Source organism: Meriones unguiculatus, chromosome 2 (assembly GCF_030254825.1).
Source record: "Meriones unguiculatus strain TT.TT164.6M chromosome 2, Bangor_MerUng_6.1, whole genome shotgun sequence".
NCBI lineage: Eukaryota > Metazoa > Chordata > Mammalia > Rodentia > Muridae > Meriones > Meriones unguiculatus.
Genome location: NC_083350.1, coordinates 83,684,822 through 83,705,053, shown reverse-complemented (window position 1 = coordinate 83,705,053; position 20,232 = coordinate 83,684,822). Strand labels below are relative to the sequence as shown.

Sequence of the window (20,232 nt, the reverse complement as noted above, 5' to 3'; positions counted from 1 at the left end):
ATTAGAAACACACACATACACATCCATAAAAACACAAAATTGGGAACCATAATACCCAAGCAAAAGACCAATAAGGTAAAAAATACTCAAACGAACAGTATGAAACAAACAAACAAAAGATCCATAAGAAACACCATTGCGCTGATTTTATGTTCGCCATCTCTGCTGGGTGTGGGGCCGCATGTACGATTTGTATATGAGACTCTGTGGTAGAAATCTGACTTTTCCTGTGTGAGCGCTTGTCGGGTGGAGCAGCGCCCTTGGTGAGGACCGGGAGCGGATCCGCCTCTGCCTCTCGCACTGGGAACCCATCTGGCTTAACCTGTGCTGGTCCTGTGCATTGTGACTGTCCTGTTGTGTCCGGAAGGCACTATATTTTTGGAGTCATTCATTCCTTTTGAGTCTTACTTTTTCTGCCTCTAAAACCGCAGAAATTCTTACTCGTTTTAATAACAGGTATTTTTTGAGATAAATAAAAGTACATCTTTTTTTTGTCTGTTTTGAGCTTATTTTTAATGTTTGTGATTGCTTTCTTACTTGATTTCCATAGTCTTTTAAACCCTGCACTCTAGTAAGTCTTTTTTTTTTTTTTATTTTCTAGATTTGATGAAGTATGAAAATGTAAGCACTGGTCCTCTGTTCTAGAACCAAATTTGTTGAAAAATTCTGTAAGATTTCCTGATATTGCTGCTAGGCTGCTCATTACTGTTCTTATATAAATACTTCCAGCCTTAGGATATGCTTAGGATATTGACTATTTTAAGGAATAAAATTAAAATTATTTATTAGCGGATATTAAAACCCAGTTTTCCTCTATGGGTCTGAAAAGTTTAGCGATTAAGAACACATTACTTGTTTTTCCTTTTTATGTGCATGTATGTATCTGTATATTATTACATACAACACATACACATAAAGCATTCACAGTATCTCTCTCCTCAGAGGAAGCATGACTCAGGAAGAGCACTGGATTTTGAGTCCTGATGCCGGGCTTCTGATTCCATCACAGATGTGAACTGACAGCATAATCTTGAAGATCTGTATCACCAAGGTGTTAGTGGCCTTCCCAGTGCTCGTTTTATTATGCTACTACTAATTCCTTCTAATTTTGATATGTAAGCATTATTTAAAAGCATGTTGTCTTTTGTAACTTGATTACTGAGCTTGCTCTGTGATGCCGCAGTGCTTGGGATCGTATTCACCTCTTCAGAATTAACGCACACATGTTCTGAAGATGTGTAGTGCTTATCTTCAGAGCACAGTTTGGCCTACTCTGTAAATGTATTCAGAAAACAATATACACAGATATTGAAGGCAGCTTGTTTTCAACTTGTAGCTAAACATGACATTCAAATGTTAATTGGATGAATAAATCTTGTTCATTTTACAGACATGGAAATGTCAGTGGAATAAAACTATTTATCACAAGATAATGGTCTCCTACTGCCAGATAAATGCCAAGATGAAGATAGTTATTGAAAATGTATCAAAATATTCCAGTGCTATTTATTGAAAATAAAGGTTGAGGGAAAGTTCAGCTTTGCGGGCAGACATGCCCTCCTTATGCCATCGTACATCAGTACATCAAAGGCAGTGTGTGTGGTGTGGACTCAGGGGCACAGCCGAAGAGTAACAAGTGAGGAAATGGATGTTAGCTTTGAGAAGGACTGACTACAGAGGGGGTCCAGGAGGGGCCAAGTATTTACTGAGCATTTTCTGTGTTGTTAACAGTCCTGAGAAGGGTCACTGTGTAAGGCTCGTGAGAAGAAAATCCATTTATTGCATTCCATTTCCAGGAAAAATAACTGAGATACAAAAAGCAAAGATCTGTAGAGTAGCTGAGCTTCACCCAGAAAGCAACTGCCAACCCCCGTCTAAACAGTCCAGCTTCTCAGCACTGCTTTCGCACGTAGGCTGCATTTCTTCCTGTACTCCCGAGTCTGGAAGCTCCAGTGAAGTTTAGGTTTTGTAGGACAGTATTGCTGTGTGTTGTTTCACACTCCTTTGAGCCCAGTGTTTAATATATGATGCATTCTTTTCAGACAACATTGGACTTTGTCTAAGAAAAGACCTATCTGTTGTCTTGAGATCTTGACTGCTGCAAATGGAAAGAGCATCACTGGATTCTAGCATTTTCACATTCTTTCAGTGGCACATTCTGAAAATCTTTATAATTCTCTCTCTCTCTTTCTTCTTTCACATTTGAATTAGCCACCCATTTTTCCTCTTATCTATGTGCATTATAAGTACCATGGTGGTCTTCCTGAAACACTTTGAGTGGGTAACAACTGTAGAGAGATAATTGAAAGTTTCTGACTGAATAAAAGGAGAATTACAGTTTGTTGTTGTTGTTGTTAATCTCTTCATGCTAGCCTCTCAGGTTTCTCCACTCCGGTCAACCTCTCCCACTTATCACCAACACTATGTACTGGTGTTGCTGTGCTGTGCATTCTCCAGTGCTAGCTTTCCTCTGGCAGCAAAGCAGCCTCTTTCTGTCTGGTATTTTAAGATACTAATATACTTGTCATAGTTTCCCCAGTAAATGGTAAGCTACTTACTGCAAGAAATCATATTTTTCTTCCTTTTCATCTTCTTGATGCCCAGTAGAATGATTTGAACATTATTATTCATCAACAGGAGTGTGGAAAGTTATGGATGTGGTCTCTGCTTTGAAGACAGAGGAATCATGAAGCCTCCAGCAGTGTTCATAGCAGACCTCTGGGAATAAGAGAGTCCCTTTCCTCAACTTGTCCTTATGCTTGTATCTGTCATTTATAACTGAAATATCTTCACCTTTTGTTTATTTTGTAAAATTCCTGAAGGTAATAAATAGCTGTCTTAGTTGTTGTGTGACTACAAAGAAGAAAAGCTTAAATGTTTAATCTTCCCTCAGGAATAAAATAGTAATTCATACAGAAGTCTGATGTGTAAGTCTTTGTGCACCTGTAGAAACTTTTCAGGAAGTCAGGGCACCCAGTGCTTTAGGACAACACAAAGCACTTGTCACCAGAATCGCTAACACAGCCATGCGTGTCCTTTCACAGATGGGAGACCACTAGCCCTGAAGGATATATGGGAAGGAGTCCATGAATGCTACAAGACAAGGCTGGTGCAGGGGCCGTGGGACACCATCACCCAGCAGGTCAGTCTTGACGCCGTATTGGATGCAGCTCTGGATCCTAACTCACTCTTCATCTAGGTCTCTCACCTACTTCACCCTGCTTCAGTCCTCTACACCCTTCGAGAATCAATTCAGAGACAGTGTCTTTAAAAACATCTTCACAGATGCAGGTGTGCTTTACTTTCCATATTAAATGCTTTCATACCACCGTATAATTCTCTTTCATGGAGCTTATTATAATTTTGAATTATATATTCGAATGACTTCTTTTTTAAAATGTGATGTGAGCTCCCCTGTGGGCAGAGCGTGTCCTCTTTTCTGTTTCACTCTTCACCATATGCCCAGGACCAGCATGGTACTTAGTGTATGCTAGTACCAACAAAAGCTTTAGACGTGGAAACAGAATCTAAGTTGGCTCAGACATTAAGAAATAGGATTGTCATGCTGAGACTTACAGCCAAACTTTGAGCGGAGTTCAGGGAATCTTATGAAAGAAGTGGGAGATAGTAAGACCTGGAGAGGACAGGAGCTCTATCTACAAGGAGAGCAACAGAACCAAAAATGCTGGGTACAGGGGTCTTTTCTGAGACTGATACTCCAAGAACCACTCATGGAGATAACCTAGAACCCCTGCACAGATGTAGCCCATGGCAGAATAGTGTCCAAGTGGGTTCCCTAGTAAAGGGAACAGGGACTGTCTCTGACATGAACTGATTGGCCTGCTCTTTTTTTTTTTGTGTGTGTTAATTTATATTTATAATATATTTTATTTATGTATATATTTTGTAAATTATACATATGCATATAATTTATTTATTTATTTATTTATTTATTTTATTTTTATTTTTTTTCAATGCAGTTTATTCAGGAACATTGAACAATCCTCGGACCCCGGGGAAAGCCAGCCCACAGCTTAAATAGCCTCTGGGTAGCCAACCCAGGCGTGCCACGGGGGCAATGCAGATAGGTCCACATACATGGAAGCAAGCCAGATCCTCGGCCTTAGCCAAATGTGGAGTTGTTCGTGACAGAGAGCACTCACCATTGGGAAGGTGGAAGGCGGAAACCAGCTCCGTCTTTAAGGCATAGCATTCCGCAGCTCTCTATAGTTCCCCCTTTTTGTTTTAGACGCATCAGGCAAGAGTAGAGGTCTGATCTCTGATATTAGAAATAAATTGGGACTTTGGCCTGCTCTTTAATCACCTCCCCCTGAGAGGGGAGTAGCCTAACCAGGCCACAGAGGAAGACAATGCAGTCACTCCTGATGAGACCTGATAGACTAGGATCAGAAGGAAGGGGAAGAAGACCTTCCCCATCAGTGGACTTGGGGAGGGGCATGGGTGGAGAAGGGGAAGGGAGGGTGGGATTGGGAGGGCAGGAGGGAGGGAGCACCAGGGGGGATACAAAGTGAATAAACTGTAATTAATAAAAATAAAAAATAAACAAAAGGAAAAAAAAAAGAAATAGGAGCTTCCAGCACCCGGGAAGGCAGGAGAAGCTCAGTAAGTTTGAGGCCAGCCAGCTTTATGTAGCAAGATCCTCTCTCAAGACAAAAATAGGAAAGGAAGGAGGGAGGGAAGAGAGGGAAGGGGAAAAGAAGGAGAGGGGAGGAGACAGTAGAGTTGGAGAGTTGGCTTAGAAGTGGCTGCTGTGCAGCTCTATTGGTAACAGCCAGAATCTGGAAACAACCCAGATGTCCCTCAGTGGAGGAATGGATACAGAAAGTGAGGTACATTTTTACAGTGGAATACTATTCAGCAATTAAAAACAAGGAAATAATGAAATTTTCAGGCAAATGGTAGGAACTAGAAAAGATCATCCCGAGTGAGGTAACCCAGAAACAGAAAAACACACATGGTATATACTCACTTATAAGTGGATATTAGACATATGATATAAGATAAACATACTAAAATCTATAGCCCTAAAGAAGGTAAAGAACAAGGAGGACCCTAGGGAAGATGCTTAATCCTCATTCAGAAGGGCAAACAGGATAGTTATCAGAAGTGGGAGAAGACAAGGAACAGGACAGGAACCTTCCACAGAGGACCTCTGAAAGACTCTACCCACCAGGGTATCAAAGGAGATACTGAGACTCATAGCTAAACTTTGGGCAGAGTGCAGGAAACCTTATGGAAGAAGAGGGAGATAAAAAGACCTGGAGGGAACTGGAACTCCACAAGGAGTTCCAAAAACCCTGGGCCCCGGGGGTTCTGCAGAGACCAATACTCCAACCAAGGACCATGCATGGAGAGGACCTAGACCCCCTGCTCAGAGGAAGCCGATAGGCTGCTCAGTTTCCAAGTGGGTTCCCTGGTACAGGGTCTGTCTCTGACATGAATTCAGTGGCTGGCTCTTTGATCACCTCCCGCTGGGGGGGGGGGGTGCAGCCTTGCCAGGCCATGGAGGAAGATGATGCAGCCAGCCTTGGTGAGACCTGTTAGGCTAGGGTCAGATGGAAGGGGAGGAGGACCTTCCCTTTCAGGAGACTAGGGAAAGGGCATTGAGGGAGAAGAGGGAGGGAGAAGATGAAGGAGGAGGCTGCAGCAGGAATACAAAGTAAATAAATTGTAAGAAGGAAGGAAGGAAGGAGGGAAAGAATGGAAAGAAAGAAAGAGAAAAAGAAAGGATAGAAGGAAGTAGCTGCTGTGGGAGCATAAAAACTTGGGTTGGACCCATCATCCTGTAACCCCAGAGTTTCAGTGGAGATAGGCAGATTCTAGAGCTCTAAATCAGAATATATGCACACAATGTATACACAGACACAGAGTGCCCAGAAATATATACCTTTGATAGAGAAAATGTTTGCTTTTAAGTGTCAAGGAAGATAACAAAGGGTGTAGAAAGATCATGTGCAAAATATATTGATTTAGTTTTCACATTCTTCTTTTTGATACAAGGTCTCACTGTGTAGCCTGGATGCCCTAGAGAAGGTGCTTTCACTCATAGTGTTCATAATTACTTCACAGTTTTACTTGTAGGTGCATTTGCAAAAGAAAATGTGAATTCGTGATTAGTAATAGGTTTGCAATATGCAAAAGATGAAAATAGATCTACAAAAGGAGATATAAAAAGCAAATTTGCGAAAGTATTGGAAACAGGCCTGTCCATAATGCCTTTACTACTGCCTTATTAAAATAGTAGTTAATTATTTTAGAAATTTCAAAATACTCATCACTTTGCAAATATCATGAACATAAATAATTTTTACTTGTATCAAAAATTTTTTCCAAGTCTCTCTCCACTTAGCTTAATAAAAGTGTTGTTGAAAAATGGCTTTATCAGCTATTAAGCTACTCCATCATGTGGATTTGATCATAGTAATGGCAGCTTACTTACCTGTTAACATGAGTAGTTCTTTGGTGAGGTTGCAGGTGACCATTTTCTAGGTTTTTAACTGAGGGCAAACTTCAGCCGTGCCTTTCCTTTCCTTTTCGCCCTCACCTGCCAGTCCAAACTATGATTTCCCCGGATCACTGCATGAAGCTGCCCTTCCCTAGTTCTTGGCTGCCTTCCTCCCTGGCCCCTTCCCTAGTTGTGCCTTCTTAAGCACTGCTCACTCATCTCAGTCTGAACAGCCCTGCAACAGCTCTGCAAGTGCTCACAGGGCACCATCTATATGCCCTACCTGCCTTCCCTGGTTGCCACTCCCTGATGCCCACCTGCTTTCTAAAATTCATCTTTTTTTCCACTCTGTGCAGCTCTTGTAAAACATGGCTATTGGTTTCTTTATGCCCATTTTTCTGTCATTTGCTCTGAAATTCTTCTTGGTTTTATTGCCTTCTTCTTTCTGTCTGGATAGCTCCCTATACTCTTCCATTGGATCCTTTCAGACTACCTCAGCTAGGTCATCCTGCAGCCTGGTTCTGTTGGCCAGGAATCCGTGTGGTTACGATGAGTACAGAAGCTTGATACATGAGCAAAACAGCTGCACAGGGACTCCAAGATGGCTCAGTGTGTAAAAGCGCATCGCAAACAAGCCTGGCAATCTGAGTTTGATCTCCAGAACCCATGAAAGATGGAAAGAAAGAACGACCCCTCAAAGTTGGCTGCTGAGTGCCACAGGCATGTCATGGTGTGTATGTCTGTGCTCTCACGCCAGTAATAGTAACAATTAAAAAACAGCCACATAGGTTTTGAGGAAGATCATCTTACTTAAGGAAAACTGACTTCTGTTAATGCTAAGTATGTCCAAGTGAATGCTGTTTCAGCTTTCTCTAATGTCAATGACCACACACCGCCAGAAATTTATCCCATTGAGTCAGAATCCACAGGACAAAGGAAAGGTTTAAAATGCCAAGGAAGATGGCAAGGGATATAGGAAGATTGTATGCAAAATGTATGTATTTTGCATTTTTAAAAATAAAGGGGTCTCGCTGTAGAACTCTGGCTGGCCTAGAACTCATCAGGCTGGCCTCAAACTCACAGAGATCTTGCCTCTGCCTCCTGAGTGCTAGGGTTAAAGGCGTGTGTTCCCACACTCAATTTTAACTACTTAACTCCTTTTTAATTGTGTTCCAATTGTGCTCTTGATTCTGTTCCTACCCCTTTCCTTTTCTTCATTAATGGCTGTTACCAATCTCAGTGCCCATCTAGTCATAGTCTGTAGTTGTATAATTTTGTGTTTCAATTCCATGCATCTCTGTTCTATCTCATGACAAAGGAATGGTATTTTGAATTCACCTGTGTTTTCTTTTGTTTCTTAACCCAGTGTTACCAATAGAGTTCTTTCTATTTATGGAACATCTAAGATGTTTATACAATCTAATGAACCAATCGGCATACTCTTTTAGAGAATTGTCTAATGTATTTAAATTTATAGATATTTAAATGCCCCCTTTCTCCATTTGTCGTAGCGCTGTCATGTTACACATCAAATCTGATTGCAGTAAGCATTGTTAGTTCTAACATGGGGCTACTTAATATTTTATATGCTTAACTATAAAATGTAGGTGGACTTTTCATTGGTATTTTGACTATGGGCAGTTTAAACAACTTCTTCTGATAATACTTCAGTAAAATCTGCATTTAAGCTTTAGTCTATCTTGTTGATTTTCTCAAAGAACCAGCTCTTGGTTTCTTTGATTCTTTGAATAGTTTTGTTTCTAATTGATTGATTTCCGCCTTGAGTTTGAGTATTCAAGAGGAAATACTCCTCTTGAATGTATTTGCTTCTTTTTTTTCTAGGGCTTTCAGTTGGGCCATTAAGTTGCTTGTATGAGATGTCACAAATTTCTTTTGAAGGCATTTAGTGCTATGAATTTTCTTCTAAGCACTGCTTTCATTATGTCCCATACTCCACCAAGGACCATGTATGTATATAACCTAGAACCTCTGCTCGGATGTAGCTCGTGGTAGCTCAGTAACCAATTGGTTTCCCTAGTAAGGGGAACAGAGACTATTTCTGACAGGAACTCAATGGCAGGCTCTTTGACCTCCCCACCCCCAAGGGAGGAACAGTCCTGCTAGGCCACAGAGGAGGACTTTGCAGCCAGTCCTGAAGATACCTGATAAGCTAGGGTCAGATGAAAGGAGGTCCTCCCCAATCAGTGGACTTGGAAAGGGGCAGGGAGGAGATGAGGGTGGGAGGGTGGAATTGGGAGGGAATGAGGGAACAGGATACAGCTGGGATACAGAGTTAATAAAATGTAACTAATAATAAAAAAGACTGTATATATATATATATATATATATATATATATATATATATATATGCTTTAAAAAAAAAGCTTTAGTCACTTAACAAAGTTGAAACAGCAAGAAAAACTCATTTGTAGCCATGGGCACCACTTGGCATTTGAGGGTTGTTATATGTATTTGCTTTGAAGATTTTGGTTCTTAATCCCAGGTTGGCTAACACGCTGGTATTTATCTTTTCTGTTGCTTGAGATCTTTGGGACAGTAGATCTGCATTTTTATAAGCTCATGCTGAACAAAACAAGGTGTCTGCAGTGGGATGGAGTGGGAAGGTGTGATGCAACCCGAGAGGAGAATAAGCTGATAGAATATTGGTGACACCAAATAGTATACATGGTTTGCAGAATTGTGCTAAAGAATCATTAGCTTGCAGACTGAACACTGTAATATTATCCTGCCCTCCAGAGTGCCTTAAAAACAAAAGCAGCCTTTGCATAATATAAAATGCATTTCACTTCATTTTCAGTCCTGATTGTGCTCATATAGTTTGTTGCTCTTCATCTTCAGTAATCACACTTCTGTTCTCTGAGATTTGTCTTGATGATAAGGGCTTGTTCGTGTCAGACATGAACCCGCTCTTTTGAAGACAAGCCACTCGTGAATCTCATACATCTGATTATGTTGATTACTCACCTGCCTTTGTCCAACCTTACACGTTAGCTGTCATCTCAACCCTGCAGCCCAATAACAGCTTCTTAAAGAAAGCCAACCAGCACCTAGCTCGGAAATTGCCAGAGTGGTCGTTCCGGTGACCATCACTAAAGGTATGGGCCCTGTGTATCAGGGCAAAGAAGTCTGTGATCTCAGCACAGGATAAGGGCACAGGATTTTAAAAAAACAAATATCTAATTTTTTCTTTAGTATCTTGTATGTGGAGGGAGATGCATATGGTCAAATAAGTAGTTTTTTCTTTCTTATTTTCTTAAATCCTGGATTTTAAGAAATTTCAAACATATCTGAAAGTATAGATGATAGTATATACACTTACAAACTTTTTTGTGAACTTGTTTGTTTATTCATTAATTCATTAACTCATTCATTCATTCGTTTTTTTTTAGTTATTTGTGGTTGAACCTAGCTTCCCCATATGATAATCAGATATTCTAACAACATAGATACACCCTAGCCTCAGACTGTTTTATTTATTGATAGCTTTTGGTATCTCATCCAGTTTGGGATTTTTTGACACAGATTTTAGACATCATTTTATCTCCCCTATAAATATGTGAGTATGCCTCTTTAAAAGTAAGGGCTTTGCATACGTGTTCATAGCAGTGTTATTAGTAACAGCCACAAACAGAAATGAGATAGGTGCCCTTCAGTGCACAGACGTTTAAACAGGCTGTGTGCACACTCTTACCCTGGAAGGCTACTCAGCAATCAAAAGGAGCCAGCTAGTGACATTCAGCAACCTGGATGGATCACTACACAATTAATCCAAGTGCAAAAAGACAATTTCCAAAGCTTGTACAGTGCATAATTCCGTTTCCAGAACACCTTTCCATTTATTTTTCTAAATGTATTTATTCTTTCATAATTTTGCATGAACACATGCACACAGGCATGTGCACAATGTTTTTTTTTTAAGTTAAAGTCACTCCTCCATTGTCCTCTTTTATCCGCTTTACCTTCCCACCAACTCTTCTAAGTTCATCTCATTGTGTATATGTGTCTGTGTGTGTGCACGCACTTGAGTATATGCACACACAGCATATACACATATGTGAGGCTCCCCACATTTAATTGGTGTTTCTTGCCTGACAATAGGTTTGTTGCATATCCAAAGGCCATCTGCGGCTGACTTGTTTCTGCTAGGGATGTAACACCTCACAGCACAAAGAAAGTAACTAATACAATCCTGATAACATAAACTCCTTTCTACCAGGCTCAGCCACCTCAAACTACTACAGAAGGGGCCAAATTTCTAGTATATAAACATTAGGGTACACACTAGAAGTCAATTACAAACCATTGCGGGTGCCTTTTTCCACACAAAAATATTAAAATTATAATTTTATAACTGTTATATTAGAGATGACCATGTTCACATTATATGTTCAAAATATTTAATTTCACCTAAAAGTTGTTTTTCTTTTATTTTTACCGGTAGTATAAACATTTTCACGGGCTCCTAAAGAGTAGATGGCCCCTAGGCACTGTGCCTGAGGAATGCCTGGCAGCCTTAGGAACCTCCTGACGCTGTCCCTGCTCCTGTCATGTCCACCCTAAGCTGCTTACGTGAACACATGCTGGAAGGTGTGTTTCTCTATACGATTTCCATCTCCACAGCTGATGTGCTGAGGACGTATCATTTCTATTTTCAAATTCCCAAATCACAAAGGAGTCTACTGTGTTGTATCATTTTATACACGTGTGCACTCAGGCTCATGAGTGATGAACATATGTGCACACTGATCTCTTTTCAAAACTGCCTTCTCTTCAAGTCCCTGCTTTGATTCTTAGGAGAGCTATCCATGAATCTCAACGTGTATCTTACCTCCTTTTAAAAAGATTATTTCTAGCACCTGAGCTGTATGGTTTAAATTTGGAAATCAAGAATTTGGAAGCACTTTGTGTTCTGTTCAATGTGTGTAAGGGGAAAGAGTCCAAGTCAGTGAATGATGCTTCATGGTGGACCTATGAAGAAGCATATTGATTGCTTCTCTTCCTTGTATTGCATGGCCTGCGCAAGAACTGGGAAAATGGCTCTCCTCATGTTTGTTGGACAAGTGTGAGGACCAGAGTTCAGATCTCCAGAACCCATATAAATGCTTAATGGTTGTACCATTCCAGCTGTGATTTTTAGCCTGAGAAAATGGAGACAGGATTTCTGCATCAAGCTCTCTAGTGAGACTAGTCTTATCATGAGTTCTAGATATGATTGAGAGGCCCTGTCCTTGAATAAGATGATGAGCCATTGAGGCTGATTCCCAGAATCAACACGCATGTGCCCACACACATGCAAACAAGCATACATATATATGCACCTCACATACACATGAGAATGAAAAAGCACTATCTTAAGTATTATAGGATGTAGAGAACAGGGGCCTCTGTAAAACACATTTACCTCATATACCAGGATTTTTATCTTGAAAACCTAGACTTGCCTAAAACGTTCAAAAGTATCATAATTTCAGAAAGTTTCATTTTCTTACCATAAAAAGTTTCTCAAAGATTAAAAATAAAGCATATATATAAAATTCAACAACAACAAAAACACTTGAGGTATCTTTGATGAATAGATTGCTTTTGACTCTCAGTGTTGCAGGAAGTCATTGGCTAAGGGGTCTTAAAATAAGGAAGCTTCATGTTCTGCCTGGTAATTTATAATGATAGCTGATAAGCTGATTATTTAATTGTGCTTCCTCTAGTAAGAACTGTAAGTGCTCAAGCAAAGCTCCAATGATTGGCTTCTTCTGAACTCAGTCTCCCTAGAGTCTTCAGGCATCTCTTTTACACAACATCCGATAACTGACTTTTAACTCTTCCTATTTTAAATAGTACAAATCAATTAAAACACACAGCTGTTTGACAAAACTTCTTAGTGTTGCCATAGGTCTCCCTGGGTCTCTCCTGATGGGTTATAATGACATCAATTTAGTGCACCTGGTAGGATCGGCATCAGCTGGAAGTGGCTAATTCTTAAATGACAAGAAAATTAAGATGCTTTTTAGGTTGCTGCAGCTTCTTCAGAGAAACTGCCAACTCCACGCTGGCTTTTTCACTCTGGAGTTTGGTTTAAATAGCACCGCCAATATTGTGAGGTGGTTTTCTCTGGAATTTGCTGCTGATTTGTCGTGTCTGCATTTGTAGGTATTCTGGGCACTAATAAGACATTCAGTAAGCAAGTGTATGAAGGCACAGTGCTGCACCTGTCTTTCAGGAGGGTGGGGTTTTTTTGTTGTTGTTTTTTGTTTTGTTTTGTAGATGTAATAATTTAACAGTTCCCAGGAATTCTGCCACATTCTTAGGAGGGTAAAACATGCTCCAAGAATTGTATGTTTACTCCGGTGGCATCTTAATAAGGACAGGGCTGGTCTTTTCTCTGACTCCTCCCCTGATTGTCTTTAGACTGTCAAATGGCATGTGCATTGTATCTTTTAATATTTATTGACTGTTGGTGGTCATGGATACTGTATGTCACCAAAGTACTCACTTTCCATATTCATCATTTCATCAATCCAGGAAAATCCACTATCATTCATAGCCCTTGTGCTTTTCTTGTTTGTAGAGAACCACCACATTTTTACAAAGCCTTTATGAGTTTGGTTTGTACCCTTCACTTTCCTTGCATGAAGAAGCATATGAAGACTGGAGAAATGGCTCATTGCTTAAGAGCATTTGCTGCTCTTGCAGAGGATCCAAGTTCTGGCCAGCATCAATGTCACTGGCTTAGTATAGCCATCTGTGACTCCAGATGCAGGGGGTCTGATTCCCTGTTCTGGGCTCCCCCAAACATGAGCACACATGTGCACACGGGTATATAAAAAAGAAGAGGCAGCACGTGGAACTTCTCTGTCATTGTCTTTGGCAAACTTGTCTTTCATGAGTATCTTAGCTTGCAACAGGAGTCACTAATGCTCAGGTGCTGGTGTCACACTATGATCCTGTCCAGCTTGAACTTTCTGAAGTTTCTGACCACTCACAACTAATGTTCAAATTAATCTAAATAAAGATATTTATTTTTAATTTAGTACTATTGACATAATTTCTCATATTTGTTTGTTCCATTTTAGTGAGAGTCGACAATTCATAGTTTAAGATTGTATTTCTTCTAAGTAACCTGGATCTACTGATGTGTTTGAGCTCACATGTTTAGCTTGATTTTGCTGGACAATAAAAACAAGATGCTAGCTAATAGTCTCTGTTGCACATGCATCTAGCTGAGCAGAATAACACTTGGCTTTTGATCATTAAACTTTTGATTCAGCGTATGCCTTGAATTTATCTAAAAACCTTATTTAAGGAATTTAATAGTATGTCAATAGAATTTCTATTCCTGAAAAAGGAGTAATCATGTAAATATAAATATAAAATGCCATTTAAAATATGTAATAATTAATTTTAATATTACTCACCCTAACACGTTTCATTTTGATAGTTACCTACTATCAATTTTTAATTTTTAATAAACACCTTAGTTCCCAAACTTCAGGTTTGAGGAATATTTATATCCTCACTTACAGTATTTTAGAAAGGAGCTGTGGTGGGTAGGTGGTGAGTGATGTCTAGAGGCAGGCGTGAGGGGAAAGGTGGGCACAGGAGGGAGAGGGAAGGAATGCAGGCTCAGCTGGGCTCCACCCTGATTTGTTTCCCGTCTTCAGTAGGACAGCAAGCTACCAAACAAAGATGCTGTTTTACCCCTTGCTGGGGCAGTGTCTCATGTAGCTCAGGTTGGCTTCAACCTCACTATGGACCCAACCTCCCTTGAACTGTCCCCACCCCCACAGGCTGGTGTGCAACGCCACACCCTGTGTTTGATCGCATTTTGGTTGGAACAATTGCTGTACACATAGTCTCGTGGATTTCTTTAACTTTACTTTTAATTTCACTTGCGCCTCTTCAGCATTTCCTCCTTAGTCATTTTCTCTGGTTCTTGACCATACCGTCTGCTAAGTTCACCCATATTAATGTTTATAGCCAATATTATTATTTTAAAGATTGACCAATAAATAAAGATAACACCAAAGTATATCAAGTATTTATGAGAGTCATTACTATTATCTTATGGTATGCTGAGGTTATTTTTTCAGTGTATTTGTCCAGTTGTACTTCCTTCTGTCTAGTCTGCTTTTCCAAAGCATGTCAGGTAATATACATATATGTATCTCTACTCCCTCTAATATACAATGCATACATAAACTCTACTATGACAACTTAATAAGCGCTAAGTAATGGGAGAAATGACAGATGTAATAGAAAGCCTGGGCTTAGGGATGTGTCAGTGCTCTCTAGTAGAAGCAATCCAAAAGAAGGCTAACTCAGTGTGTTGTTTTATTCTGTAGAAGGAAGGAGATGTGTCTGAAGAGATTAAGTTTTTTCTTGCACCAAATTCTACATAGATCATTTTAAAATATAAAACAGGATTCTTGGGGCGGGTGAGATGGCTCGGTGGTAGACAGCACTGGCTGCTCTTCCGAGCTCCTGAGCCAATTCCCAGCACCCGCATGGTGGCTCCCAACCACTTCTAAGGGGCCTGACGCCCTCTAGCATACAGTAGTACGTGCAGACAGAGCACTCGCACACTAACAAAGACAAAACAGGATTCCCCTTTACAAAAACCACTTAGGCTGTTGTAGGAGACATAGAGGGCTGTTCAGTCTTTGAACTGCAGAGCGTTAGCAGTGTGATCTGGTGGATAGTTTGTACTGTGAAGGTCCTTTGAAATTGCTGTCCAGATTAAGCCTGCAGATGTGCATTGCAGGTTTGAAATGTTTTGAATTAGAATGCTTTTAGAATAGATACATGTTTTATAGGTGATCATGGTTGCCTCATCTAAAATATGTGTATTTTACTTCATTACTTTGTCTATTTCAACAAGCATTTTATTTTTTCTACATTTTTATTGATGAAAGACAAAGAGTAATCATTCTTTGTCTGATTTAAAAGAAATATATACATATGTATATATAACTTTCTATAAATATAAGATACTGTGTGGGAGAAAATTAAATTATTTATAATCCCAAAACATTCCAAGTTAGCATCGTTAACTTTAGATAACTTTCTGGAAGTTGTGTGTTTGTGTGTCTGATTTTTATTCTTCCCCAAACCAAAGGTTCTTCCTCTGTCCAGAGTTAGCCTACGGGAGTAGCTGCCAGCATTCTCCATTTGTTAGATCTGTAAACAAATGAACACAACTGCCTGGATGCCTTCAGAATTTTTCCTTTGCAGCATAGGATAAGTAGAGTCTTGAGATATAAGGCTTTTGTGTGTGTTGAGTTGGTCAGCTGCCTCTTCTAGATAATAAGGTTGTGGAATATCCAGGCTGAGTTCACTGTGAATTTACTCATTCCCAAAGACTATTTGAATACTTAAAAGCACTCATTTGGCTCCTCGAGAACTGAGGGAGAAAGGACTGTACAGTCTCACCCCAAAGAACTAAATCCTACATCTGTTTACTTCAAAATTTCTTCCTTAGGAAAGATGTACAGTTATGGCCATCCTGGAACTCACTCTGTATGCTAGGCTAGCCTCGAACGCAGAGATCCACCTGCTTCTGCCTTACAAGTGCCGGGACTAAAGGCATGTGCCACTACCGCCTGGCAGGAAAGATCCACAGTTTTACATAATTTGAGAGCTGTGTAGCTTGTTATGGGATGGGCTGACAAATCACAGGGGTAGTGTCCTAAGGCTGCAAAGGGCAGGGATAGCCCTGTAGACCCCAGTGAGAATCTGTCAAGCTTCTCCTGAGCCATGCCGCTTAGCAGTTGCTAGTAGGTCTGTGGCTAAGTCTGTAGCTTCCCCTGAGATATGGATATACCTTGACATGCCCTCAGTATTTCTGGTGTAGAATAGCATTATATTGTACCTGGTTTTTTAGACCATTTGCTGGTAAAAGGAAGGAATTCAATTTCATGTCTAAGTAACTTCCTCCAAATCCATACACTCATTTTCTACCAGGACGTTACTTCCATCTCAACCACAGGCTTATTCAAATGGTGTTTATTAATCAAAACTGAAGTGGCCTATCCCTCACACCCTGGCACACAGTAGTTTAGGTTTCTCAAATTTAGATTTGTTCATACACAACTAATGTTCACAGGAGGGTAGCAGTTGAGTCTCTGCTCAGACAGTTGCTTATGAAATCTCATCTAAAGGTCCTTTTCTCCCTCATTTCTCCCTTCTGTCTTCTCAGAATCAAATTAATTACAACTGCTAAGAAAGAAAATCAATTTGAATGAGTAAATGTAACATGATCATTTTTGGTTTTCCAAAGTCCATCTCATAAGAAGAAATAATCAGCACAATGCAGTTGTTGTACAGATTGTGTGTGCTTGACTTCAGTGCCTTTATTACACGACCAAGAAAGGCTGATCAGTCAAAAGTCCTGATGGCTTAAGTATTTGGATGGTTCCCTTTGGATTTTGACTTGGCAAAGTTGAGTCGTAACTTTTTACAAGTCCTAGTTTGCTTTCATATCACACTCGTTATACATTGAATACTTCTTGCCATTTTGCAGGTATGGATTAATCTCATGTGGCATATTAAAAATAAATACAGTGAGGAAAACCTGTGGAATGTTTTGACTTTTTCATTGAGCTATAATTGGCGTACCACAAAGACTACCATTTGAAAATGCATAATTCAATGGATTTTCGTTTATTCAGAATGCTATTTTAACAACACTCCCATATAATTCTAGGGCATCTCCTTCATTCTTAAAAGTTGGATGAGCAATCACTCCCCATCCATTTTTCCCCTCATCCTTTCAAGAGCACGAGTTAACCTGTCCCTGTTCTTTCACCTGCTCTGGAATTTATAGAAATGAAGCCACAAGCTGTTCTTCATGTAGCTTGTTCTCATCTAGCTTATATGAACTGTAGCTTCTATAAGGATTTCATTCCTTTTGATGACTGAATAACATTCTGTTATGCCACATTTTGTCTGTTCATTGTATTGTGAATATTTGGGTTATTTTCTTGTTCTAATATGGAAAATGCTAGCGCAAACACATACATTTTCGTAAGTGATTGTTTTTATGTACCTAATAGAAGATTGTCTGGATCACATGGTAAATCTGCTTAATTTTGAGTACAAGCTGCCACACTACTTTTTGCATAAGTTGACATTTTTTTAATTTTCACCAACAATGTGTGGGCTTTCCTGCTTTCCCCACCCTTGCCAGTAGTTGTCATTATCTTTCAGTTGTTAATTTTCTGTTGGATACAAAATTGTATCTGTTGTTTTTGTTTACATTTACCTAATGTCTAATAGTATTGAGTATGTTTTCATGTATATATTATATAGAATATATAATTTATCATTATACATTTTTATATAAATAAACATTTATTCATGATATATTATATATAAGTAAATATAAATATTGTATAATATAAATATAGTAATCATATATCATATCATTTATTTATTATATATTTTATATAGTATGTATTATATAACATATAATAAATGTACAACAATAATATATAACATACAATAAATTATATATAGGTATAATATATTATCTATTATATATGCATATATATCTCCTCTCAGGAAATCTAGATGCTAATCAGATATATAATTTTCAAATTTTCTCCTATTCTATGCACTGTTTGTTCACTTTCTTAGCAGTGCATTTGGTTCAAAATATTGACACTGAGAAAACCTACTCTGTGTTTGTTTTCTTTCATGTTTTTTCTTTCATTTCTTTATGCCTGAGGTTTCACATTGACAAAACTACTCTTCATAAAAAAAGATCACAAAGGTTAAACTATGTAGTCCTCAACAATTTTATGGTTTTAACCTTTGAACTGCAGCCTCCATTCTATTTTCACGTGCTGCTATATGTGGTTTCAGAAGGTCAGGTTCATTTTCTGTACATAGCTGTCTCAGAGCATCAGAACTGTTTGTTGTTAAACTCTTTTCCCATTTAAATCATACTGATAATGTTCAATTAAATACATATGTTTGTATTAATTTCTGAACTCCTATTTCTGCTCCACTGACTATGGAGACAGTCTTACAGCAGCATCATAGGTTTTGTTGTTGTTTGGTTTTGGGTTGTTTGGTTTGATTTGGTTTGGTTTTCGTAAGACAGAGTCTTATGTACCTCAGGTCATCCTCAACCTTGACTTGATCTGCTTTTGTCTGCCTCCCCAGTGCTGAGCAGGCAGGTTTCCACCATCATACCTGGCTTCCAACTTGACTACTATGACCTTATAACAATCAGTCCTGATTGTCTTGCATTGGAATAAGGATTGTTCTTTCTGGAATTGATTTTGATTAGTTTACATGTCTTATATTTCAGTACTAATTTTGGGGCCAGCTTTTCAATTCCTGCCCAGAAAAGTAGTTAGAATTAAGATTGCGTTTTTCAGATCAGTTTGGTGCCATCTTACCAGTATTGACTCTTCTGATCCATGGATGTCTTTTATATTTAGCTCTTTATTTCTTTCCTAGGTTCATTTCCTAAGTCCATTCTCAGATTGTTTCACATCTAAATGTAGCTGATTAGTGAATTGTTCTTAGAGCCCACAAATTTTGCTGAACTTTTTAGCTATCATAGGGTTTGTATAGATTTTGCTCAGCTTTCTATCAGTTAAGTGTCTTATTTTTGATGTCTCAGAAAATATATGTAATAGAAGGTAATCTGAAAAATAAAGAGTCACAACTCTCTGCTCCTTCTAGCTAGTCTTAGTTTTGCCCTGGGCACATGAATTAGTTCATTAAATAAACAAAACAAAACATGGAGGCATCACTTTGTGTTGGCCAACTGTGCCTGGACATGGGCCTGTCCTGGAGAGTGGGACATAGCCCCACTCCCAGCAGGTATCAATTGCTTAGTGGTGGAACCCTTTCTCCATCTCCCCTCCTTCCCTGTCAGTGTTGGGACCAGGTCTCACTTGAACCGTGCAGGTCTTGTGCAGCTCAACCTCCTTGAACTCATCAGTGCTGTTGTGTCTGGACTTGCAACCATCAATCTTAGAATCTTTCCACCCCCTCTTCTGCATAGACCCCTGAGTTTGGGGGGGAGGGGGTCTATGAAGACATAACATTTAGGGCTTAGTGTTCCAGTGTCTCTCACTCTCTTTCCATTGTCCAATCATGAGTCTCTACATTAATTTCCATCCACTGCAAAAAGAAGCTTCTCTGCACACTGGTCTGTGGATATAGCAGTATGCCATTGAGAGTTATTGTTTTTACTTTGTTTAATTAGCAGAATAATAGAATAAGGTTTTCCCCTAGTCCCATGATTTACCTAGTCTCAGGTTCTTGGCCATTTTAGTAGTATCTAGTGTTGGTGTTCTCTCATGGAGTGGGCCTTAAATTCAATCAAAAAGTGATCAGTTTCTCCCCGAAACATTTGTGCCACTGTGGCACCAGTATATCTTACAGACAAGTTTCTGTTATAAGGCACAGGATCTCTATGTTGGTGATACTGATAATTACCTTTCTCCTCTGGTAGTTGGCAGAGTATCTTCCTGTACTGTGGATACTAGTGGATAAGGTCAAAACTTTCAGTTAGGCACAGCAGGACTTCTTCAACATAAATTAGCATTGCCTTCACCAGCAAGGCCTTACTATCAGATTGTGGAGAGCAAACAAGAGCCTAGGCAATAGCCTGTGATGATTGGGAGTTTCCAAGGGGCCCCTTTGGCCAGTGGCTGAACAATTTATAACCCATTCCTGGCACGGAAGGTTTTATTTAGTACCATAAGGTGTCTAGTTGGAGCTTTGAGTAT

General features: G+C 39.4%; 1 protein-coding gene across 8 annotated transcripts in view; it reads left to right on the top strand.

The window, feature by feature from the left end:
* Atg10 (autophagy related 10) overlaps window positions 1-20,232 on the top strand; it is a 255,376-nt gene that overhangs the window by 166,905 nt on the left and 68,239 nt on the right. For all 8 annotated transcript variants that reach the window (XR_009589939.1, XR_009589938.1, XR_002475960.2 and 5 more), the window contains one exon: window positions 3,045-3,142. Coding sequence is in view for 5 of the 8 variants with exons in the window: in XM_021627362.2 (XP_021483037.1) it covers window positions 3,045-3,142 (98 nt within the window). In the remaining 3 variants the exon portion in view is untranslated. The remainder of the gene's footprint in view (window positions 1-3,044; window positions 3,143-20,232) is intronic.